This window comes from Manis pentadactyla, chromosome 8, assembly GCF_030020395.1.
Source record: "Manis pentadactyla isolate mManPen7 chromosome 8, mManPen7.hap1, whole genome shotgun sequence".
Lineage (NCBI taxonomy): Eukaryota > Metazoa > Chordata > Mammalia > Pholidota > Manidae > Manis > Manis pentadactyla.
Genome location: NC_080026.1, coordinates 112,440,548 through 112,465,847, shown reverse-complemented (window position 1 = coordinate 112,465,847; position 25,300 = coordinate 112,440,548). Strand labels below are relative to the sequence as shown.

General features: G+C 39.2%; 1 protein-coding gene across 4 annotated transcripts in view; it reads left to right on the top strand.

Moving 5' to 3' along the window:
• ARMH3 (armadillo like helical domain containing 3) overlaps positions 1 to 25,300 on the top strand; it is a 251,635-nt gene that overhangs the window by 199,349 nt on the left and 26,986 nt on the right. The window contains exons 24-25 of one of the 4 annotated variants that reach the window (XM_057506237.1): positions 4,803 to 4,881; positions 14,727 to 24,021. The exons of 1 other annotated variant lie outside the window; for it this stretch is intronic. In XM_057506237.1, the coding sequence (XP_057362220.1) occupies positions 4,803 to 4,881; positions 14,727 to 14,786 (139 nt within the window). In that variant the 3' untranslated portion in view covers positions 14,787 to 24,021. Of the gene's footprint in view, positions 1 to 4,802; positions 4,882 to 5,680; positions 8,546 to 14,726; positions 24,022 to 25,300 lie in introns of those variants that run through there. 2 more of the 4 variants (XM_036898697.2, XM_036898696.2) reach the window with 2 other exon arrangements.

Here is a 25,300-nt window from a genome sequence, read left to right as displayed (position 1 = left end):
ATATGTATTAGTCTTCTCGGCTGCCATAACAAAGTATAGACTTTTAAAAAGCAGAAATATATTTTTTCACAGTTCTGAGGCTAGATGTCCCAGATCGAGGTTCAGCAGGGTCGGTTTCTGATAAAGACTGTCTTCCTGGCTTGCAGACTGCTGCCTTATGGCTGTGTGCTCACAGAGAGAAGAGATCAAGTAAGCTCTTTGTTGTCTCTTCTTATAAGGACTCTAATCCTATTGGCTCAGTGGCCCACCCTTATGACCTTATTTAACCTTAATTACTTTCCATAAAGACCCTCTCTCCAATCACATTGGGAGTTATGGCTTCAACATATGAATGGGGAGAGAGCACAGATATTCAGTTCATAACAATCCAATATGAATCTAGTGAGGATCCCCTGATATAGACTGCCCTAACCTCCTGCTCATGAAAAACTCCTCTCTCTGGTGCTTTCATTTACCTTCTTTCCTTACTGAGCTTCATTTTCTACTAGGCTAGTAAGGGGAAAGGAATTTATGTCCTATTGGCAGTACTCACCCTCTCTGCACTTGCCTCTTTTGGAGGTATTCAGACACATATCCTGCTCATTCATCTTCTGGTAGAAAAAAAAATTGCCATTTCTTTTTTACTGGAACACTCAAATTTTAGACTTCAGCAGTGGCAGTTGCTACCTATCAGGTTTTGATCAGTAACAATGAAAGAGCTACTGTTTAGAATCTCAGGGCACCACCAGTCTCCCTGAAAATGTTTGCAAGAAATGGCAGTAAATCCTTTTGGAGGTGATATCAGTGTGAAGGGAAGTGTAAGGAAAAGAGAAATACTCCCCCTCATCCATAAATCTCACACTTCATCTTTCTCCCACTGAGAGCTAGTCAGGCATAGACCTGTAATAGGGCCATGGCCAGGGTGGGAGTAGTATGGAATCACAACCCAGGTGTGCCTTAGTAGCCTCCAAACTAACTGGGGAAGAAGCAGCTAAGTATTCCAGTCACTCTGAAGAAGGCACGTGTCACTCAGTGCGGGCTGACTTAGCCTGATTTTGGTGTTCTGTCATCTCTTTGTTACCTCAGAACACATTTCCACTTCAACTGTATGAAGTCCTGAGAACTTTAATAGGAAGCTTCCAAGCTCTCTCTGAAATTCCTTGCTGAAGAGCCTGGGTGGAGAACAGCCAATGCCTGACTCTTTTTCTTACCTCTTAGGCTTAATGCCCTCCCTGTACCTAGCATCTCCAGTAGATCAGATTAATACTCAGATTTCACAGGAAATAGTCCCAAAGAAACAGCAAGAAAAGTAAAACAGAGGCATCTACTCTGTGTCCTTTGTGGCTCTTGAGTTAGAGATTACTAACTGTAATTTAGACTGTTCCACTTCTCTCTGGTTTCTAAGTAGTCCCTCTACTTGGCAGAAGGCCTTAATCACCTGCTGAAATTTGATTTTCTAGGATGAGAATATCATAGGGCAGGTTGGAAATGATTTTTATCTTCATTCCAAATATAAATTCCCAGAGTGGCAAATGGATGAGTTTGTCCAACAGTATCAAGCATATATGCCATACAATATCATGCACAGGGCATCCATAGACCCACTAACCCTTGACAGCTAAAATGGTGAGAAGGGAGAAATAAGCCAGGTGGAGAAAGACAAGTATCTAATGATTTCACTCATCTGTGGAGTATAATAACAAAGGAAAAACTGAAGGAACAAAACAGCAGCCGACTCACCCAAGAATGGACTAACAGTTACCAAAGGGAAAGGCACTAGGGAGGATGGGTGGGAAGGGAGGGAGAAGGAGGTGGGGAGAAAGGGGGCATTACGATTAGCACACATAATGTAGTGGGCAGGGGGACACGGGAAAGGCAGTATATACAGAGAAGACAAGTAATGATTCTATAGCACCTTACTATGCTGATGGACAGTGACTGTAATGGGGTATGTGGGGGGGACTTAATAATAGGGGGAGTCTAGTAACCATAATGTTGTTTAAGTAATTGTACATTAACGATACCAAAATGAATGAATGAATGAATCAATGGTGAGAAGGGAATGAAATAAGTGTACTTTTGAAGATAATACTTTCCAGGTTTTTCCTTTCTCTCTCTCTTCCCCTCTTCCCTTTCCCCCTCTCTTACCCTTCCACTGTCTTTCTTCCTTTTTTCCCTTACTCCTTTCTTTTCTTTCTTGCTTTCTTTACTGACAAGAGAATTCCTCAGGTAGAAAAGGAACAAAAGTACAGCGTCTCCATCTCTTCCATTCCCAGAGATTATTTCATTGCCCAAACCTCACCAGCTTCTTTGGGCTGTTAACTGGGGCCCAGTGCTAACTGTCATGCACAGACAGACACTAGAGCACTTTGAAGTTCTGTGTTCTACAAACCTAGCAAATCAAAATTAAAAAACCAGCCCTAGTTTAGTTGAGTTAGGATTCTATCAACAATTTTTACTAAGAACTTTAAGAAAACCTGAGAAACAAATTATGAAAGCATGAAATGGATATATTTACAGAGTATAGATTATTTTTCCTAAAATAACTGAGAGCTAATAGTAGATTGATGTAGCTACTGTATTTCCTTTCCTTCAATCCTGTTGCTCTTGGATACTAAACTCCATGACCCCACGAGTCAGACTCTACACAGGGTTAACTTTAAGTTGATACTGCTGCTAGGTTTGGTGGGATTCTCAGTTCTTCTCTAAGTCTGCTCTTGCTGTCTTCTCATGGCTTTAGACTCCTGGTTTTCCTTTTGGCTCCTGAACTGTTGTTATCCCTGCCAATACCCTTAAATTTTACCTTCTGAATGAGAAAAATATTTGACCCTCAACTTGCTCGCAAATTCTTCCCACTTTGGATTTAGAGCAAGTCACAACTTAACTTGCAGGTAATGTCTCTACCTTTCTTCGTAGGCTCTGGAAAAATAAGTTACCAGAACTTTGCTCTTGCTCCTGACCCATTTTTATCATATTTGATTTATTCGTTCATTGAATATTTATTGAGCACTAGCTGTGTGCCAAACATTGTCGTAGATATTTGATATTGCTTTATTATATATAAGTTGGAAAATCCCCTAAGATTTAGTCACTCTTTCAACAAGCATTTAGTATATGCCTACAGTGTACTTTTCCTAGGTCTGTGCTAAGTTCTATGGTAGGTATTATTCCCACTTTTTTCCTCCGGTTAGATATAAAACTTTCCCCAGATCATTCAGAATAACAAGTGCTCAAACTAGGATTCCAAACCATGATCTTGTTTTTTGAAATTTCTGGCTTATATTCTTATTACCTATATTAGATTAAAGGGTTCTATAATTCTTTACTATCAATAAGTTATATTTTTAGAAAGTAGTGATCTCTATTGTGCTGTCACATACACACAAGTTTCATAAACTTTTTATTTTGAAATAATTTAGAATCACAGAGAAAGTGCAGAAATAATACACAGAGTTCCTATATGCCCTTCATTCTAGTTTCCCCCACCTTACATTACCATAGTACATTTATGAAACACTAGGAAACTGGTATTGATGCATTACTATTAACTCCATATTTTATTTGGATTTCACCAGTTTATACATTAATTCCCACTTTCTGTTTCAGGATCCAATTTGGGGTATCAAATTGCATTTAGTTGTCACGTCTCCCCAGTGTTCTCTGGTCTGTAATGGTTTCTCAAGTCTTATTTTTTATGACCTTGACCGTCTTAAAGAGTACTGGCCAGCTGTTCTGTAGAATGCCCCCAATCTGGGTTTGTTTGATGTTTTTCTCATAATTAGACTGAGGCAATGGGTTTTTGGAAGTAGATAACAGAGGTGAAATGCCATCTCATCACATCATTGGTAATGTTCACCTTCATCACTTGGTTAAGCTAGTGTTTGCCAGGATTCTTTATTGTAAAGTCACTATTTTTCCCTTTTGCTACTCTATACCTTCTAAATAAGTAACTAAGTCTAGCCTACCCTCAGTGGGAATGAGAACTAAACTCTGCCTTCTAAACGAGAGAGTACCCAACACATATTATTTGAAACTTTTCTTTTAGAAAGATTTGACCTTTCTCTCCATTTATTTAATCATTTTTATATCAGTATGGACTCATGGTAAACACTGATCTAAAACCTGTGCTTTTTCTGCTATACCAGACAAGAAATGACAAGGACCTATATATACCAAGTCACTGGTTTCAGGAAGATTTATTTATTTCAGATTTCAGAGATTTTTGAAAGGTAGATTTGATAAGACATGGTGACCTTGAATGTGAGGGAGTGAGTGACAGAAAGGAAGTGTTTGAAAATAACACCCAGATTTTAATTTGAATGACTGGAAATAAATATTGGCTTGAAATATAAACTAACAATTATGAAGGTTGATTTTAGGCTTTGATAAAGCTCAGCTTCCTCAGAGACTGTATTTAGCTGGCATGTTGGTCCAGCTTTACTGAGTGCCCTGTTCTCCCATGAGAAAAACTTTCTTTCTGACTGAGACACCAGAGCCCCCTATTGGACAGCCCCCTGGGTTCTCTTTCTTGTCTGAAGGGAGTGCTCATTTTTTTTTTTTTTAGTTTAGTTGTGACGTTTTCCCCTAGTTCTTTTGCAAAGCAGAGATGCTTGATTCTGTCCTCTAAGAAGTTATTAAACCCTTCCATTTCAGAGTTATCAGTTTGCCCCCATGTGACTGCATGTTTAATAAGAGGAGTTACCCTCTGACAGTCACTCCCATGCTCTCATATTCTAAACAAGAGGGTACTCGAAACTTGTTTTTTAACTCATTTATCCATTTATTCCATCTGGTGCTATATTAATGTTAGTTTTTTGTTTCAGAGCCATCATCAACCATTTTAACCCCAAAATTGAATCCTATGCTGCTGTGAATCACATATCCCAACTGTCAGAGGAGCAGGTAAGCCACTATTCTCCCCAGAGTGACCCTACTCTCTCATATGACAGGGATTTGGTGATTGAGCTACCAGCAAGAGTGGCAAGAACCAGGCTGCTAAGAGGAATTCATTAAGGGATTTGTTGACAGTATTTTAAATAGAGTGATGGTGTCTGTTTTTGTGCCATATGAGCAGTTCATTTAATTACATAGAAGATAAAATGTAGGTGAAAATTTGGTGAATTATTATTTTGGAGTGGGTGAATAGCAGTTTATTTTTTTAATTCTAGGCAGAAAGTTATTTTGTTTCTGAAAATAAGAAATGAGAGCTCAGAAATTAGAAAAAACTTGAGTTCAGCTCAATTTGTTACTGTTGGGCTCATTAAAACATGAGGTCTTATTGGGGCTGATTTTCCTTAGTAATTGGGTTTTTTTTGCCTTGAGCAATTGTTGCTGAGCAGGTTTTTCTATAGTATGGGCTGAGTTAAAGATGCCTATAGCATTGTGTGTTTGTTTTCCCTGAATCTGGCCTGATTTCCCCTTCTTCCAAAGTGCCTGCACTAGGCCCTGCGTTATATAAAAGTACAGATGGGACTTTAGTGTGGTATGGGATTGAACTTGATGTTTCAGAACGTGACTCTTGAGCTCTATTTTTAAAAGCACAAAATGAGACATCCTATTCACACCATCTCCCTTTCTTCCCACTCTACTCCTAAGTTGGAGGGTTGGGGTATTCATGAGGTGAAAGTCCAGGTATAGGCTCTAAGCCAATAAAAACAAAAAACACATATGCTCTGCTCTCCCTTTTTTGCCAATGCATCAGTGTGGAGCCTCCTCTGAGCCTCTGCCAGCCAACAAGCAAAGGTGTGACTATGTGTTCCAGTGTTCCTAAAAGTTCTTCAGCTTCCCTAGTGAGGCACCAAGAAGCCGTTTTCCTAACAGACAAGCTTCTCAGTATTCCTACCAGTGGCTCTTCCCTCAGCCAGATGGATAGAACTGTATTAGTCTATCAGTTGTTCCCTTTGACATATTTGTTCTCTTTTGTGAGGCCAGCTGTGAGAATCTACCCTCTTATTTAAACTCCTTTTATAAATGACTTTTATTTTACTTTTTCTTCTTCACCTATGAAACAATCCTGAGTCTTGTTTTTTGATGCCACTGCTCTGTGAGGTACTTTGAGATGCTACCTTTTTCCTCTTGGACCAGTACAGGTCAGTTTTACTATATCATTTTTATGCAAAAGAGTTCAACATCTTGAGTTTTTTACAGTGAGAAGAGAGGGTGACTTTCCTACCACAGTGAATTCTGGTTAGTTGAAAAGTCTGACAGGGAAGACACGTTTTCCTTGTCGGTCACGTGCAGTATTCATCCGCCAGCAGCTTGGGAAGGTCAAGCTAAAAACTTCCTACAGCGGTAGCAGCCACAGACCAATAATAAAAATCCATTCTGGTGCATGAGGCAATCTGGAAAAGGATGATTAGCAAGCACGTGTCCTTACCCTCCTCCAACTTCTTTCAAAGTTAAATGAAGTGATGAAAGTGCATCTCAAAAGGAGTCTTAGAAGCCAGAGGTGATATCTGTGGGGAGAGAGAGTACACAGTGTATTTGAGAAAGAGGAAGGAATAGCAACTCTCAAAGAATTATTTACTTAGTCAGTAAATAATTACATACCTGCTATACATGGTGTGGTACTGGGTAGTGGGGATCAGTGGTGAATAATCTAAGTGTAGTCCCTGCTCTCACACAGTTTAATACACTCATTACCTCACTTAACAATCCTTGTCACTTGCGGAGTGGAGGAACGGTGATACTATTCTGGGACCCTTTTTAAAAACTCTCCTCAAAATAGTTGTTGCTTTTCTTCCCTGACTCTGAATGGTGTTAAATGACAGCATTAGTGTGCACTTGGTTTTATTCTCAGCACTATCAGATTAGAAGTATTTGACTGCCTTGTTAATTTCCAACAAGTATTGGAGTATTTCTTTCCCTTCTCTTATGAACTTAAATGCTAATATCGTTTAATGTTAAGTGTTTTCACAGCTTCCCAAATACTGGCTTTGGGTTGCAGTAGGACCCTGCAATTGTAGCAGCAAATTAAGTAGAAAGAAGTCAGAAACTTAATCCCCGAGTAGATTCTAAAGTACTCCTAAAATAAAACCTAAAGACCATGGGTAGGCGTTAACTGGAATTTAACAACCCTTAGTGAAATAGCAGACAAGAGAGAGCTCTTTGCTAAGATCTTCCTGCCCAGGCTACCATTTTCTTCTGGCAAGAGATTTGTGAATTTTTGCTTTCTGACAACCCACACACACATTCCAGCCTCTGTTTGAGGCATCAAGGTGATGCTTGTAAATCCACTATTGCTTATTAAACAAAGCCCATTCTCTCACACTGGGGTCTCTTTTCAGATGTCCAGAAGATAGGTGACATTTTTCTGTTACTTCTCATTGTCTTCATGGAGGACAAAGCATTTTAATCAGTTAATACCCTCAGTGTGACTGAATGAACGGTCATGCATTTTTCTAGTGTAATAAATGGTATGCATTTTTACATTGTATACACGAGTATCATATTTGTCTGGATTGACTGTGAAGCTTATTCATTTTGACTCATTTTTTTGTGTGTAGTAAAATATACATAAAATTTACCTTATTAACCATTTAAATATATACAGATTAATGGCATTAAGTACATTCACATTGTTGTACAACCATCACCATCATCCATCTCCAGAACTTCATTATTGCATGCTGAAACCCCATACTCATTAAACAAGAACTCCCCTATTTCCCCTCCTCCCAGGCCCTGGTAACAATTTTTCAACTTCCAGTCTTTATGTATTTGACTATTTAAGGTGCTCAAACAAGTTGAATCATACACTATTTGTCCTTTGTGTATGGTGTATTTTACATTAGTGTCTTCAGGGTTTACCCATGTTGTAGCATGCATAAGATTTTAATTCATTTTCAAGGCTGAATAATATTGTATGGTACATATGTTGCATATTTTGTTTATCCACCAGTGGACAATTGGGTTGTTTCTACCCTGTGGCTATTGTGAAGAATGCTGCTACAAACATTGGTTCTCAAACTCATAGCTGTTTGAGTCCCTGCTTTTGTGTGTGTGTATGTGTGTATATACATATTTACTGGGTCAAATGGTAATTCTGTTTAATTTTTTGAGAAACCACCATATTGTTTTCACAGTGGCTGCATCATTTTACATTCCAATTTGTCCACATCCTATCCAACACTTGCTGTGTTCTGGGTTTTTAAAAAAATAGGTATCCTAATGGGTGTGAAGTAGTATCTCATTGTCATTTTGATGTGTATTTCCCTAATTATTATTCATGTTGAGCATCCTTCATGTGCTTATTGGCCATTTGTGTATCTTCTTCATAGAAATGTCTAATCAAACCCTTTGCCCAATTTTTAAATGGGGTGTTTGTTTTGTTGTTGAGTTTTAGGAGTTCCTTTTTTTTTTAATTAAGGTATCATTGATATACAATCTTATGCTCAGGTTTCACATGAGCAACATTGTGGTTACTACATTCCCACTATTTTCAAGTCCCCACCATATACCCCATTACAGTCACTGTCCACAGCATAATAAGCTTCTCTGTGCTATACTTCCTTCCCCATACCCCCCTTTATTATGTGTGCTAATCATAAAGCATCTTAATCCTCTTATCCCACCATTCCCACCCACCCTCCCCAGTCCCTTTCCCTTCAGTAACTGTCAGTCCATTTTTGGGTTCTGTGAATCTGCTGCATTCAGTTTTTGCTTTGTTGTTATACTCCACGCATGAGTGAAGTCATTTGGTAGTTGTCTTTCTCCGCCTGGCTTATTTCACTGAGCATAATACCCTCTAGCTCCATCCATGTTGTTGCAAATCGTAGGATTTATTTTCTCCTTATGGTAGAATAGTATTCCATTGTGGATATGTTCCACATCTTCTTCATCCATTTATCTACTGATGGACACTTAGGTTGCTTCCATTTCTTGACTATTGTAAATAGTGCTGTGATAAACGTAGGGGTGCATATGTTCTTTTTCAAACTGGTCTCCTGCATTCTTAGGGTAAATTCCTGGGAGTTGAATTCCTGGGTCAAATGGTATTTCTATTTTGAGTTTTTTGAGGAACCTCCATACCGCTTTCCACAATGGTTAAACTAATTTGCATTCCCACAAGCAGTGTAGGAGGGTTCCCCTTTCTCCGCAACCTTGCCAATATTTGTTGTTGTTTGTCTTTTGGATGGTGGCCTTCCTAACTGGTGTGAGGTGATATCTCATTGAGGTTTTAATTTTCATTTCTCCGATGACTAGTGATGTGGAGCATCTTTTCATGTGCCTGTGGGCCATCTGAATTTCTTCTTGGGAGAAGTGTCTGTTCATATCCTCTGCCCATTTTTTAATTAGGTTATTTGCTTTTTGTTTGTTGACACATGAGCTCTTTATATATTTTGGATGTCAACCCCTTATTGGATATGTCATTTATGAATATATTCTCCCATACTGTAGGATGCCTTTTTGTTCTACTGATGATGTCCTTGACTATACAGAAGCTTTTTAGCTTGGTGTAGTCCCATGTGTTCATTTTTTGCTTTTGTTCTCTTGCCCAGGGAGATACATTATGAAAAAGTCGCTCATGTTCATGTACAAGAGATTTTTGCCTATGTTTTCTTCTAAGAGTTTTATGGTTTCATGACTTACATTCAGGTCTTTGATCCATTTCAAGTTTACTTTTGTGTATGGAGTTAAACAGTAATCCAGTTTCATTATCTTACATGTAGCTGTCCAGTTTTGCCAACACCAGCTGTTGAAGAGGCTGTCATTTCACCATTGTATGTCTGTGGCTCCTTTATCATATATTAATTGGCCATATATGTGTAGGTTTATATTTGGGCTCTCTGTTTTGTTCCATTGATCTATGGGTCTGTTCTTGTGCCAGTACCAAATTGTCTTGATTACTGTGGCTTTGTAGTAGAGATTGAAGTTGGGGATCATAATTCTCCCAGCTTTATTCTTCCTTCTCAGGATTGCTTTGGCTATTTGGCATCTTTTGTGGTTCCATATCAATTTTAGAACTATTTGCTCTAGTTTATTGAAGAATGCTGTTGGTATTTTGATAGGGATTGCATTGAATCTGTAGATTGCTTTAGGCAGGATGGCCATTTTGACAGTATTAATTCTTCCTACCCAAGAACATGGATGAATATCCATTTATTAGTATCCTCTTTAATTTATCTCAAGAGTGTCATGTAGTTTTCAGGGTACAGGTCTTTAACTTCCTTGGTTAGGTTTATTCCAAGGTATTTTATTCTCTTTGATGCCATTGTGAATGGAATTGTTTTCCTGATTTCTCTTTCTATTAGTTCATTGTTAGTGTATAGGAAAGCCACAGATTTCTATGTGTTAATTTTGTATCCTGCAACTTTGCTGAATTCCAATATTAGTTCTAGTAGTTTTGGAGTGGTGTCTTTAGTTTTTTATGTACAATATCATGTCACCTGCAAATAGTGACAGTTTAACTTCTTCTTTACCAATCTGGATTCCTTGTATTTCTTTGTTTTGTCTAATTGCCATGGCTAGGACCTCCAGTACTATGTTGAATAAAGTGGGGATAGTGGGCATCCCTGTCTTGTTCCTGATCTGTGAGGAAAAGCTTTCAACTTCTCACTGTTCAGTATGATGTTGGCTGTGGGTTTATAATATATGGCCTTTATTATGTTGAGGTACTTGCCCTGGATACCCATTTTGTTGAGAGTTTTTATCATGAATGGATGTTGAATTTTGTCGAATGCTTTTTCAGCATCTATGGAGATGATCATGTGGTTTTTGTCTTTCTTTTTGTTGATGTGGTGGATGATGTTGATGGATTTTTGAATGTTGTACCATCTTTGAATCCCTGAGATGAATCCCACTTGGTCATGGTGTATGATCCTTTTGATGTATTTTTTAATTCGGTTTGCTAATATTTTGTTGTGTATTTTTGCATCTATATTCATCAGGGACATTGGTCTGTAATTTTCTTTTAGTGGGGTCTTTGCCTGGTTTTGGTATTAGGGTGATGTTGGCTTCATAGAATGAGTTTGGGAGTATTCCCTCCTCTTCTATTTTTTAGAAAACTTTAAGGGGAATGGGTATTATGTCGTCTCTGTATGTCTGATAAAATTCCGTGGTAAATCCATCTGGCCCAGGGATTTTGTTCTTGGGTAGTTTTTTGATTACCGCTTCAATTTCATTGGTGCTAATTGGTCTGTTTAGATTTTCTGTTTCTTTCTGGGTCAGTCTTGGAGGGTTGTATTTTTCTAGGAAGTTGTCCGTTTCTCCTAGGTTTTCCTGCATATTAGCATATAGGTTTTCACAGTAGTCTCTAATAATTCTTTGTATTTCTGTGGGGTCCGTCGTGATTTTCCTTTCTCATTTCTGATTCTGTTGATGTGTGTTGACTCTCTTTTTCTCTTAATGTAAGTCTGGCTAGAGGCTTATCTATTTTGCTTATTTTCTCAAAGAACCAGCTCTTGGTTTCATTGATTTTTTCTATTGTTTTATTCTTCTCAATTTTATTTATTTTTTCTCTTATCTTTATTATGTCTCTCCTTCTGCTGATTTTGGGCCTCATTTGTTCTTCTTTTTCCAATTTCAATAATTGTGACTTTAGACTATTCGTTTGGGATTGTTCTTCCTTCTTTAAATAGGCCTGGATTTCTCTATACTTTCCTCTTAGAACTGCCTTTGCTGCATCCCACAGAAGTTGGGGCATTGTGCTGTTGTTGTCATTTGTCTCCATATACTGCTTGATCTCTGTTTTAATTTGGTCATTGATCCATTGATTATTTAGGAGCATGGTGTTTAGCCTCCATGTGTTTGGGAACCTTTTTGTTTTCTTTGTACAATTTATTTCTAGTTTTATACCTTTGTGATCTGAGAAGTTGGCTGGTAGAATTTCAATCTTTTTGAATTCACTGAGGCTCTTTTTGTAGCCTAGTATGTGGTTTATTCTGGAAAATGTTCCATGTGTACTTGAGAAGAATGTGTATCCTGCTGATTTTGGGTGTAGAGTTCTATAGATGTCTATTCGGTCCATCTGTTCTAATACGTTCTTCAGTGCCTCTGTGTCCTTACTTATTTTCTGTCTGGTTGATCTGTCCTTTTTAGTGAGTGGTGTGTTGAAGTCTCCTAAAATGAATGCATTGCATTCTGTTTCCTCCTTTAATTCTGTTAGTATTTGTTTCACATATGTAGGTGATCCTGTGTTGGTTACATAGTTATTTATAATGGTTATATCCTCTTGTTGGACTGAGGCCTTTATCATTATGTAATGTCCTTCTTTATCTCTTGTTACTTTCTTTGTTTTGAAGTATATTTTGTCTGATACAAGTACTACAACACCTGCTTTTTTCTCTCTATTGTTTGCATGGAGTCTCTTTTTCCATTTCTTCACTTTTAGTCTGTATATCTTTGGGTTTGAGGTGCATCTCTTGTAAGCAGCATAAAGATGGGTCTTGCTTTTTTATCCATTTTATTAGTCTGTGTCTTTTGATTTGTGTGTTCAATCCATTTACATTTAGGGTGATTATCGATATATATGTACTTATTGCCATTGCAGGCTTTGGGTTCGTGGTTACCAAAGGTTCAAGGGTAGCTTCTTTGCCATCTAACCGTCTTAACTTTAACTCACTTATTACACGATTATAAACACAGTCTGGTGATTCTTTATTTCTCTACCTTCTTATTCTTCCTCCACTCTTTGTATGTTAGGTGTTTTATTCTGTACTCTTGTGTTCCCTTTGACTGCTTTTGTGTATAGCTGATTTTATTTTTTGCCTTTAGTTAGTATTTGGTTGGTCTGCTTTCTTTGCTGTAATTTTATTTTCTCTGGTGATGTCTATTTAGCCTTAGGAGTGCTCCCATTTGGAGCAGTCCCTCAAAAATACCCCATAGAGGTGATTTGTGGGAGGCAAATTCCCGCAGCTTTTGCTTATCTGAAAATTGTTTAATCCCTCCTTCAAACTTAAATGATAAGCTTGCTGGATACAGTATTCTTGGTTCAAGGCCCTTCTGTTTCATTGCATCATGCCATTCTCTTCTGGCCTGTAAGGTTTCTGTTGAGAAGTCTGATGATAGCCTGATGGGTTTTCCTTTGTAGGCAATCTTTTTTCTCTCTTTCTTGCTGCCTTTAATATTCTGTCCTTGTCCTTGATCTTTGCCATTTTAATTATTATATGTCTTGGTGTTGTCCTCCTTGGGTCCCTTGTGTTGGGAGTTCTGTGGGCTTCCATGGTGTGAGAGACTATTTCCTTCCCCAGGTTGGTGAAATTTTCTGCAATTATTTCTTCAAAGACACTTTCTATCCCTTTTTCTCTTTCTTCTTCTTCTGGTACCTCTGTTATGAAAATATTGTTCCATTTGGATTGGTCACTCAGTTCTCTTAATATTCTTTCATTCCTAGAGATCGTTTTATCTCTCTCTGCCTCAGCTTCTCTCAATTCCTGTTCTCTGATTTCTATTCCATTAACAGTCTTTTGCACCTCATCCAGTCTGCTCTTAAGTCCTTCTATTGATTGTTTCATTTCTGTTATCTCCCTCCGGACTTCATACCTTAGCTCTTGCATATTTCTATGCAGTTCCATCAGCATGGTTATGGATTTTATTTTGAATTCTTTTTCAGGAAGATTGATTATATCTATCTCACCAGGCCCCCTCTCTGGAATTGAGTGAGTTTTGACTGGAACAGGTTCTTCTGCCTTTTCATGGCAATAGAAGTGATCACTGGCAGATGTTGCATGTGTTAGCTGGGAGAACAAAGTCCCTTCCTGCTTGCTGGTCACCCTTGCCCTTCTCCGCTGCCTGTGCCAGTACTCGCACACCGGGAGCAGTCTCTGGGTTAATTCCCGGAGCTTCCATGGGTGGGGTGGCCCTCGGGATAGCCTAGGGCACTGCAGGGGGTTGCAGACCTGCCAGGTGTGTTCTCCTATGAGAATGGTGCCCCTTTGTGCCTTCTGGACCTTGAGCCATCTTCCTCTGCCTGTGCCGGGCAGCTGCACATAGGCAGCAGCTTCTCGGTCTGGCCCGGTTAGCTGTGCGCTGGGAGAAGATTCTGTGTGGTTGCTGTGGGCAGGGCTGCTTCCTGGGTGCTCCACAGCAGTGGTGGGTCAGCTGGTTTGCTTGCAGCACCAGCAGTGGGGAATGAACAGCAGGCTGCTTATCACTGTAGGGGCTTCAGAGCTGCTCTGCCACGCAGGGTGTTAAGGCGCCTGAAGTTCCTTAAGATTCTCAGCCTGCTAGGGTGAGTGTGCCAGGACGATTTTGCCCACCTTTTAAACCATTGTCCCTTTAAGACTTTAAAAGCACCCACTTTTCTTTTGTCCCAGGGGAGCTGGTTGCAGGGACCTGCTTGCAGTCTCCATCTCAGATTTTACTTTTCTGTTTCTCTAACATCCAGTACACCATACGATGTGTGTCTGTGCTCCCGGTGAAGATTACTAGGGCTGGTTATTTAGCAGTCCTGTCCTTACACTCCCTCCCCACTCTGATTCTTTTCCTCCCACTGGTGAGCTGGGGTTGGGGGAGTGCTCGGATCCCACCGGTCACTGCTTTGTATCTTACCCTTTTCGTGAGATGCTGAGTTCTCACAGATGTAGATGTAGCCTGGTTGTTGTACTGTGTCTTCTGGTCTCTCTTTTAGGAATAGTTGTATATGCTGTATTTTCAAATATATATGTGGTTTTGGGAGGAGATTTCCACCACCCTACTCATGCTGCAATCTTGAGTGACTTTGAATCTCCTTTTAAGTTCTTCACTATTTGTTTTGGCTTACAAATGCTATGACACATTGATTTATGTCAACTCTAATTTCCTTATAGGCAAGAGATGTCTTCACAGCAGAACTTTACAGAAGATTCTCTAGTGCCCTGAATATTTAGAAGACATGGTGGCAATTTAGGATTCAAGTCAAAACCTTCCCTGAGCACATGACTCTTTAAGCTTCCAGTCACATGCATGACCAGTTTTGTGCCTTTGAAATAACCCATTAGAAAGCAAGGACATGATTGGTCCATTCTTGGTTTCTTATTCCTTTATTTAGCTTAGATATCAGTATTTTAGCATTTAGGACCTGCTGTCTCCTTCAGATTGTGCTGGGCATTTGAAGGATACAGAAGTATGATAAAGGTCCTTTGTTCTCTAAGGATGGAATAAGTGCAAAAGATGGCTTAAGGCAACTTATCATCATAGCTGGCTAGTACTAGCAATAAGATACGGGAGTTCCTGTTAGAGAAAGATCTCTGCAGTTTGTGGTGGTCAGGAAAGGTTATATGGAGGAGAGAATAATTGAGTTAGGCCTTGAAAGAGGGATTGTATAATTGGAGAGGCATAGACTGTAAAATCTACTCAAAGCCAGGATCTGAAAAAGGACAGAAAGAATGGTGAAAAGTCCAAGAGTTTCTGTAAGTCTTGTCTTGGGGTTATAGGATACCCAGAAGCTGGGTGACTTAGAAATACAATTCAGTTATTTAAATTGTTATCACAGTTTCCATGATCCCTAATGAACTGATTCTCATCCCTGTCCTAATTGTACTGCCTTTGATTCAATTCACAAGCATTCATCAAGTGCTTAGTATGAACCAGCCTCAATGCTAGGCATGTGATGAGACCTAATAGGCAAATCGATGTGTTTTTTTTTAATTTTAATAAAAAACACATAACAAAATTTACCACCTTAACCATTTTTCAGTGTACAGTAGTGTTAATACATGCACATTATTATGCAGTTTGGTCTCTAAAACTTTTTCGTCCTGTAAAACTGAAACTCTTATCTATTGAACATCAACTCCCCTTTCCCTTCTCCCGCTCCCCCTGGCAACTGCCATTCTATTTTTTAAGATAAGTAAGCCTATCTTGAAGCTTTCTGCCAAGTGTCCCAGGAGCTCACTAAAAATTTCTCTACATACAAACTTAGGACCTTTCAGAGAAGAATAGAAAACTGCTGCTGGCATCCCCATATGTCAAAGGACCGTAGGACAGAGTAACCAGATTTTATGGTGCTTCACCTCTCATTATTTCTTTAAGTCTCCACTCTCACTAGGGTTTTGGATTTTGGATTCAGAGGAGACCTGAATAATGTATATTGCAAGAGGTATCTTCAAAAGTATTATGACAAAGCAGAGTATCATTCATTTTGGGGAGTAGGTTACAGTAAATTAGGGAAACAAAAAATGCTTCACATTTAAATGAATGAAGGTCACATTGGAAGCTAAGTACTTATTTCTGTTAGTAATCTTTCTAAACCTTTTTGATTTTCTCCTGAATTTAAGGGTCACTACCAATAACTGCAGTGTATTTAGAAGTCCTACTGAAATCTAGCTTTATTTTCCCAGAGAGGAGTGAGGTGCTAATAACAGCAGATCCCTTATCTGTGGGGCAAACATTGTTAGAGGCCCTGGATGACATTCATTACTTGAAAACACCTAAGAGGAAGCACATAGAGATTCTGGGAGATATCCTAATAGCTTCAAGGCATATGAAGAAGATAGAGCCTGATCCTTGAACTTTAGAGTTGTTGGCTAACTTGCTGTGCTTGTAAATGTTTAACAACTGGCAGAGGGGGTGAGTGGTGGGAAGGGGACTGATGTGTATTGTTAGGTGTGAATGCTCCTGCCATAACTACCAACGTTAAGCCAAGCGACTCTCACAATGCTTGAAAATTTAACAGCCAGCTCTTACAGGCGAAGCGTGTGTGAGCCAGATCCAGCACACTGCTGCTTGTTGAGGAGGACTGGGAGAAGGGAGCTATAAAGCTGTGAGGCAGGGCTTTCTGGATGGGAGGTAAATGCAGTTCGCTTTCCTCATGGAGCCGCGTGTATACAGTTCTCCTCAAGGCAATTAGGCCTCTGAGCAGGCCACTTTGAGAGCCCCTGGCTCTCATCTTAGAACAGGGCCTTAACCACGTGCAAGGCAGCCTTGGCAGATACATATGCTGGAAAGCTGAGATTTAAGATTCCCACAATAGCCATAACTCAATTTCCTGTACTTGGCATCATGTTTTTTCCACAACAGCCTGTAGTTTTGCACTGCTTCTCTGTAATCCTGAGTGATGGTTGCTGTGGGAACTCTTACTGAGTGTGAGCATGTGACACAAACTTTGGCTTCCTGACCCTTTGTTTGACCCTGCCTTCCTTGTTGCCTTTGTTTAAATTCTGGCATTTCATTTGACCTGTTTGGCAGGAAACAAAGTTTGATATGAGATGTTTGTTCACTGGATTCAGTAAAGCAGGAAAGACAGAGTCTGAGGCAGAGGGATTTTCCGACGGCAGCTTTGTCAGCCTTATGTTATGTAGGACATCGTGAGAAGGTTCACATAAGAGCCAACTCATTATGTGCTATCAGGATGGCCTCTGTCTTGGACCAGAAGGTAAATTGCACCCCTAGAGAGATTGGGTAAAGTGTCTTGAACTTTAAAGGGACACAAATAGATAAAAGGAAAGGAACAACTAGTAGTTTTTGAGCTAGGCATTTTTACATGGGTTATTTATCTAATTCTTACATCAACTGTTTGGCACAGGTGCAATACTATAGCTGAGAATGCCAAAGAGACTAAGTAATGTGTCTAAGGTCACAAAGCTATTAGTGGTAGAGCCATAATGCCAACCTAAGTCTTCCTGACAACAAAGTCTGAGATTTTTCCATTTCTTCAGCCTGAGGCATATGTGACAACCTGAGCTTGTCAGGTATTCTGAAGGAAGAGGCAAGCCAGGGATAGGGAGGTGGAGGGGAAAGCAGGCAGAGTAAAGAGAACTGGGCTCATTCCTGGAGGTGGGGGAAGGTCCTGGTTTGGGGAGGACCCATTTAGTTGGGGAAATAATCTGCTATACAGGGGCCTGCAGGGTTTGCCTGCCATTTAAGCAGACATGCCCAAGTATAGGTTCCTGACACAGTATGATAACTTTATAAATGAGGGAAGAGTCTCTTTATTCCATCTAAGCATGTCAGGAAAGTCACCATGAAAAGTGAAGCTTTTCCACACACAGTGGAACATGATGGATTATAAAAAGAGCTTTTTATTTACTTATTTTAGTAGATAATATATGTATGTGAGTCAAAATCTAAAAGCACACTGAATTTTAATTGTTTTTAAAGTAGTAGTTCCATTAAAAAAAAAAAAAAGGCAAAATGAAAACTCTCAAAACTAATGTCCCACAGCCAAGCAAGATGAATACAGATGTCACTGGTGAGGAGCTCTGCTTATTATTCATCTCTGTGATTGTCAGGATTTTCTCCAATTATGAATTTTGAAATGCCTACCACATAAACTTCTGGTCTTCCTCAGTCAGGCTTCGTTGCCAGGGAAGCTTCATTGGCAGTGCATAGGAGGAACAGTGTTGGAGCTTGTAGAAATTCCAGTAGTTGTCACCTTTTCAAGAGTTTCCAGGTGACAGCAGCCCTTGCTTTCTTGGTTTAACCTTAGAAAGATCATTCACTCCAATTGTCAGATGAGAGTATAAGACTTCTCTCCTCAGTTTGGTTTTTAGCAACTTCTTTCCTTCTGAATAGATCTTGGGAACTTTTCTTTTATTTTCACTGCAACCTTTTCCCCAGGAGGTAGCTCAAATTTCTATAAGGTGTATTTGGAGGAGCAGAGGTGAGAAGTGTTGCTATGCAAACTTTTATCTGTTATAAGCTGAGTTAATTGGAAATGTTTTTACCAAGTACCATAACAGCACTTTGACCTTGCACTATTGATACTGCTCAAAAGAGGTTGTAATCTTAAAAACGACCTGCCCAAGCTAGAAGGGAAATTTTGGATAGCCCACAAATGGGATTTCTGTTAATGAATTCTGTGTGTTAGAGAGGGATAAATAAGTGAGGCCTAGCAGGGAGGCAGAGATCTCATGTCAAATTGCTGTTGAATTAGGAGCAGAGATGTTATTTTCTGTCTCCCTCCCTGCGGTTCAATATGTTTCTAAGGAAGGAAACCTTAGGTGGGGAGTGCAGACATCTGCCCCATGATTTGAGCTGGGTGGAAGCCATACAGAAGGAGAAGGCTGGATGCAGTATTTGTGTATCATGAATCTCCCACCCTCATTACCTTGGCTGCCTCTTAGTGTGACTACATGCCTTGCTTGTGTAGGGTAAAGACATGAGCATGTTGGATCTGTAATTAGTGCAAAGAAAAGCTTCACAAGGGGTATCTTGGGCTTCAACCAAATAAAGTCAGGGATATGGGGCAACTACCCAGGGAAATTAAAGGAAGTTACTGTAACCATTCCTTTAACCAACTGATAACCTCTCACTAATCACCCACTGTGAGGTTCATTATCTGGTCTGTCTTGCTGAAGGGCAGAACCAGTCTGTCACATCAATAAATCTCAGGGCAATGGAGTGCCTTTTGGTAATACGCTTTGGCTTGAAAGACATGGGTGGACTGAGAGAACTGGGTAACTTAAATTGGTTATGAAATTGAGTTTGGTCCTGAAGTATATGAGATGAAAATAAAAAGGAAAAAAATTTGTATGCATTATTATATACAGGGTATCTGTATACAGGAAACAGTTACCTTTTAAAAGGCATAATTCTTTTAGAGATTTGTGTTCACCATTTGGGTTCTTGTTTCCATACAGTTGTATTGGACGATTATGCCCTGGAGAGATATTCAGCTTCTCTTGGATAGAAAGGCACTGTAAGCACCCCATAGATGCTCACTAGATAGGGTCTGTGATTTTAGTAGCAGGTTGCTATTTGTTCTGGTTCCTGTGCTATTGGTGTGTTTTCTTTTTTTTCAACCACTTTGAGCTACAGTGTTCTGAAAAAGAACCAATTTTTATTTTCCAAGGAAGCACTCAGAATCTGCTTTGGTCTAAGAATTCTCTGCTTCAGGGTGTCCTTGATTAATGTAATAAGACAAGGCATGGGTGTCCTAGCTTCACGTTTCCCAGATCATTTCTTTTCTGTGCAAAAATACAGATGTGTCTGCTGTGTGTCAAGCCAGGGGCTATAAAAATGCAGAAATCATACCTGCCCTAAGGACTTTTACAGTATAAGAATCAGGATCACTACTTTCTTGCTTAGACCTTTGCCTGTCTTCTCCTTCTGTAGGCCTCACTCTGCTGTGTTTGGCGTGTATACAGCAGCCCCACCTAACCCTTTATAAACCTAAGTAGGTCAGGCAATCTCCCTGTTCTTGTACCTTAGTGAAATATTGCTTCATTATAAAACCATAAATAGTCAGCTGATAACCTTTATTTGGAGTGAATTTCCACTTGGAGAGCCATGATCATCTCATACCTTTCATCCCTGCCTCAGTTTCATAAAAAGGCAAAAACAGAACCTTCATTAGATGTCCTTGGTAAAGGCAGGATCCTGTAAGTCCCAAGCTTGGCAAATGATTGTGTTTGTCAGAAGGTCTAGGTAAGTACACCCACTTAGTTACAAAACCTCATGTGGCTAGCACCCAGCTGAAAATAGTTCCAAACACTGTTGATTGCTACCTGCAGTCCATTTAGTTTGTTAGGGATGATTGCCAGCAGTGGAAGAGAGGAGCTCAGTGTGGGGAGTCCTTGGCATTGTTAGAATACTAAGAACTCCAAGCTTAGAGTTTTGGATACATCAGTCTGAATCATTCTTTCTCACCTCAATAAAAAATGGAATATTAAGACCAAAGAAGACAAAAGCTTACTGTCATAGCCATATGTCTATCTTTTTTTTTTGACTAGTCGTGATTTACTGGATTTATTTTTTATTTACCTTTATTGAGGAATAACTAACATATAATGATATATTTATTTAACCACCACCACCAAAAGATACAGAACATTTCTGTTACCCAAAAAAGTTCCCTTTGCAGTCAGTGTTATCCTTAAGTCTGGGCCCTGGGCAACCACTGATGTGATTTCTGTCACCATAGATTAAATTTGTCTTTTATAGAATTTCACATAAATAAATTCATACAAAATGTGCTCTTTTTTGTCTGAGATTTGTCCATGTTGTGACACTCCTAGATATTTACCTAAAAAATGAAAATATGTACACAAAAATATTTATAACTAAAAGCCAGAAACAACCTAAATGTCTACCAGCAACTGAATGAATAAACAAAATGTGATAAATCCATACAATGGAATATTATTCAGCCATCAAAAAGAATGAAGTACTGATGCTACAACATGGATGACTCTTCAGAACAAATGCTAAGTAAAAGAAGCCAGTCACAAAAGACCACATATTTTTTAATTCTATTTATTTGAAATGTCCAGAATAGGCAAATCTATAGAGACAGAAAATAGGTAAGTGGTTACCTAGGTCTGGGGTTGGAGAGTAGAGTGGGGAGTGACTGCTAATGGGTATGAGGTTTTTATGGGGGGTTGATGAAAGTGTTCTAAACTTAGATCATAGTGATAGTTGCATTAACCATGTGAATATACTACATTATTGAATTGTATACTTTAATTAATTTTATGATACGTAAGTTGTATCTCAATAAAGATGTTAAAAACAAACCTACCAAACTGTTGTCAGTAGTAGTTGTACCATTTTCCATTCCAATTGACAATGAGTAAAAATTTCAGCTACTCCGTATTCTTATCACACTGGGAATTGTCTTTTTTAATCTTAGCCATTGTAGTGGCTGTACAGTGCTGTCATTACACTGTATATGTTACAGTTTTAAAATTACTGTTTATTTTGTGTGATGATGAGTGATATTGAGCAGCTTTTCATTTGCTTATTGGCCAGTATATATGTAACTTCTTGTGTAAATTTTCCAGATCATTTGCCTATTTTAAAAATTTGATTGTTTATCTCTTTTGTGTGTACATTAGTTATGAGGTTTTGTGTATTCTGGGTGTAAATCCTTTGTTACTTATATGTATGGTGAATATTTTGTTCTAGTCAGTGGCTTGCCTTTGCATCTTCTTAATGGTATTTCCCAAAGTCCAGACATTTTATGAAGAACAATTTTAACTTAATTTAATATTCATGAAGATGGATTTATTGATCTTTTTAATGGTTTGTACTTTTGTGTTTTATTTATTAAATTTGTGCCTATTCCTACTTGTGAAATTTTTCATCCGTATTTCCTTCTTTAAGTTTTACAGTTCTGGCTTTTACATTTAGTTCTATGATCCATTTCAAGTTAACTTTTTTGTATGTTGTGTGGTAAGTGTAAATGTTCATTTACTCTTGAACCTGGTCCCCCAAATATCCAGTTGTTCCATTGTCATTGTTGAAAAGACTGTTCTTTCCCCTATTAAGTATCTTGGCACATTTGTAAAAATTCAGTTGACCGTGTATATGTGGTTCTATTTCTGAAGTATCAGATGTTCCTTTGGTCTGTATGTCTAAATTTATTCCCTACACTGTCTTGATTATTGTAGGTCTGCAGTAAATCTAGAAATCAAGTAATGTAATCATTCCTCTAATTTTGTTCTTTTTGAAAATTGTTTTGAATATTCTAGATCCTTTGCATTTTCATATAAAGTATAAAATTAACTCATCCATTTCTACAAAAAAGCCTGCTAAGATTTTGAGAGGAATTGTTTTAACTCTATAAATCAACTTGGGGGAGAATTGACACTTTAATAATATTGTTTTCAAGTCCTTGAATATAATATATCTCTCCATTTTCTCATCAATGTTTTGTAGTTTGTTAGCATACTTACTGAGTTACACCCATTTTGTTTAGTTTAGCCCTAAATATTTCATTTTTATGTTACATAATTGGTATTTTTAATTTTGATTTCCCATTGTTTTTTGCTAGTGTATAGAAATACTGTTTTTAAAGTGCCCTTTTTTCCTGCAAGATTGATAAGCCCACTCACTAATCCTTTTTTTAGAGTCTAGAATTTTCTCTGCTCACAATCATACTGTTTACAAATAAATTGTTTTTCTTGTTTCAAATCTGTGTGCCTTTGATGACTTTTCTTACTGCACTGGCTAGAACCTCCACTACAGTATTAAAGTGGTAAGACTAGATTCCGAGATTAAAGATGGCGGCATGAGACATGAGACAGAGAACTCCTCCGAAAACCACATATAATGTGAAAATATAGTTAATACAACTATAAGAGCAATAGGAAAGGAGGCTGTGCCAGACTGCATATACCTGGAGAACAGAGAAGACCTCACAAAACAGGGTAATGTACAAAAGCCTCGATCCAGGATGACCCAAGCCCTTCCACAACCCCAGCTCACCAATGGGAGGAAGAGAAATAGAGTGGGGAGGGGGTGAAAGCCTAGGACTGCTGTACACCCAGCCCTGGAGATCTGCTTTGGGAACACAAACCTACATTTCATGGTGCTCTGGAGATTAGTGGGGTTGGAAAGCTAAGACAGGCAGAATACTTGGAGAGACTGAGATTCCAGCCATTTGTGGAGGACAGGGATCCACACCTGGCTGCTCTGGGACAAAGGAAAGGTGGGTAGTCTGAGAGGCTTTCTAGCAGCGAGAGGGCTGCTGAAGGGGCAGGGATTGCATGGAGCTTGCTGCTCAAGAAAAGGGATAGGTGGACAAGGTTGTCTGGGTGTGCTCTGCCCAGCAGGATGGGAACTTTCAGGAGCTTCAGGCATTCCATCCCCTTGGCTGGATACTCAGCTCCAAGGATCCCCACTGTGATATGCAGCCAGTTGCGCCTTCCTCCTGGCCTGCCAGCACTGGCTCGCAAACCGGCAGTCCCTGCCCTGGTGTCAGGCCAGCCAGAGGGAGGCCCTGCCTAGGGCAGCTACAAATGCAAAGCCCAAAGGCTTTACACCTGTGTGCTCACCCCACTGGTTCTGACAGGGGAGACAGGCACTGCAGCTGGGAAGCAGTAAACAGCTCTTTCCTCCCCCAAGGCACCAGAGCCGCTCCCCTGCGACCCCCAACATCACTCCAGGGGCTGAGCAGCTCCAGAGAAGAGAGCTTCTGGGCACTAGAGGGTGCCACACAAAAATATGAAACGTCAAAGGAACTTGGTTCAAACCAAAATCTCACAAACACTGGAAAAAGGGCCAAGTGAAACTGAACTCACCAATATTCCTGAAAGAGAGATAAAAATAAAAATCATAAACATGCTCATAGAGATACAGAAAAATATTCAAGAACTCAGGGATGAATTTAGGACAGAGATTCAATCATTAAGAAATTGCATATCTGAAATGAAACATACAACAGAGGGATTTAAAAGCAGATTAGATGTAGTAGAAGGTGTCGGAAAATGGAATAGAAATTAGAGAAAAGGAACACAAAGAAGTTGAGACACACAGAGAAAAAAGGATCTCCAGGAATGAAAGAATATTGAGAAAACTGTGTGACCAACCCAAACGGAACAATATGTGCATTATAGGGCTACCAGAAGAAGAGGAAAAGGGATAGAAAGTGTCGTTGAGGAGGTAATTGCTGAAAACTTCCCCAATCTCAAGAAGGAGATATACTCTCAGGCCATGGAGGTGCACAAATCTCCCAACACAAGGGACCCAAGGAAGACAACACCAGGACATATAATAACTAAAATGGCAAAGATCAAGGATAAGGACAGACTTTTAAAAGCAGCCAGAGAGAGAGAAAAAAGATCACCTACAAAGGAAAACCCATCAGGCTATCATCAGACTTCTCAGCAGAAACCTTGCAGGCCAGAAGGGAGTGGTACGATATATTTAATGCAATGAAACACAAGGGCCTTGAACCAAGAATACTATATCCAGCAAGATTATCATTTAAATTTGAAGGAGGGATTAAACAATTTTCAGATAAGCAACAGCTGAGAGAATTTACCTCCCACAAACCACCTCTACAGTGTATTTGGAGGGACTCCTATAGATGGAAGAGTTCCTAAGGCTAAATAGCTGTCACCAGGGAAAATAAAACCACAGTAAAGAAATTAGAACAATTAATTACTAAGCAGATGCAAAATCTAATCAACTACCCCAAAGTCAATCAAGGGATAGACAAAGAGTACAGAATATGATACCTAATATATAAAGAATGGAGGAGGGAAAAAAAACCAACCTTTAGATGTCTTTTTATTTGCTTACTGAGTTCAATTAGACTGTTAGAGAGTAAGGGAATTACCCGTGAACCTTTGATAACCATGACTCTAAAGCCTGCAATGGCAATAAGTACATACCTATCGATAATTGTCCTAAATGTAAATGGTCTGAATGCACCAATCAAAGACATAGAGTCACTGAATAGATTTTTTAAAAAAAGATCCATCTATATGCTGCCTACAAGAGACTCACCTCAAACCCAAAGACATACACAGATGGAAAGTAAAGGGATGGAAAAAGATATTTCATGCAATTAGTAGGGAGAGAAAAGCAGGAGTTGCAGTACTTGTATCAGACAAAATAGGCTTCAAAACAAAGAAAGTAACAAGACACAAAGAGGGACTTCACATAATGATAAATTGGTCAATCCAACAAGAGGATATAACTATTATAAATATCTATGCACCCAACACAGGATCAC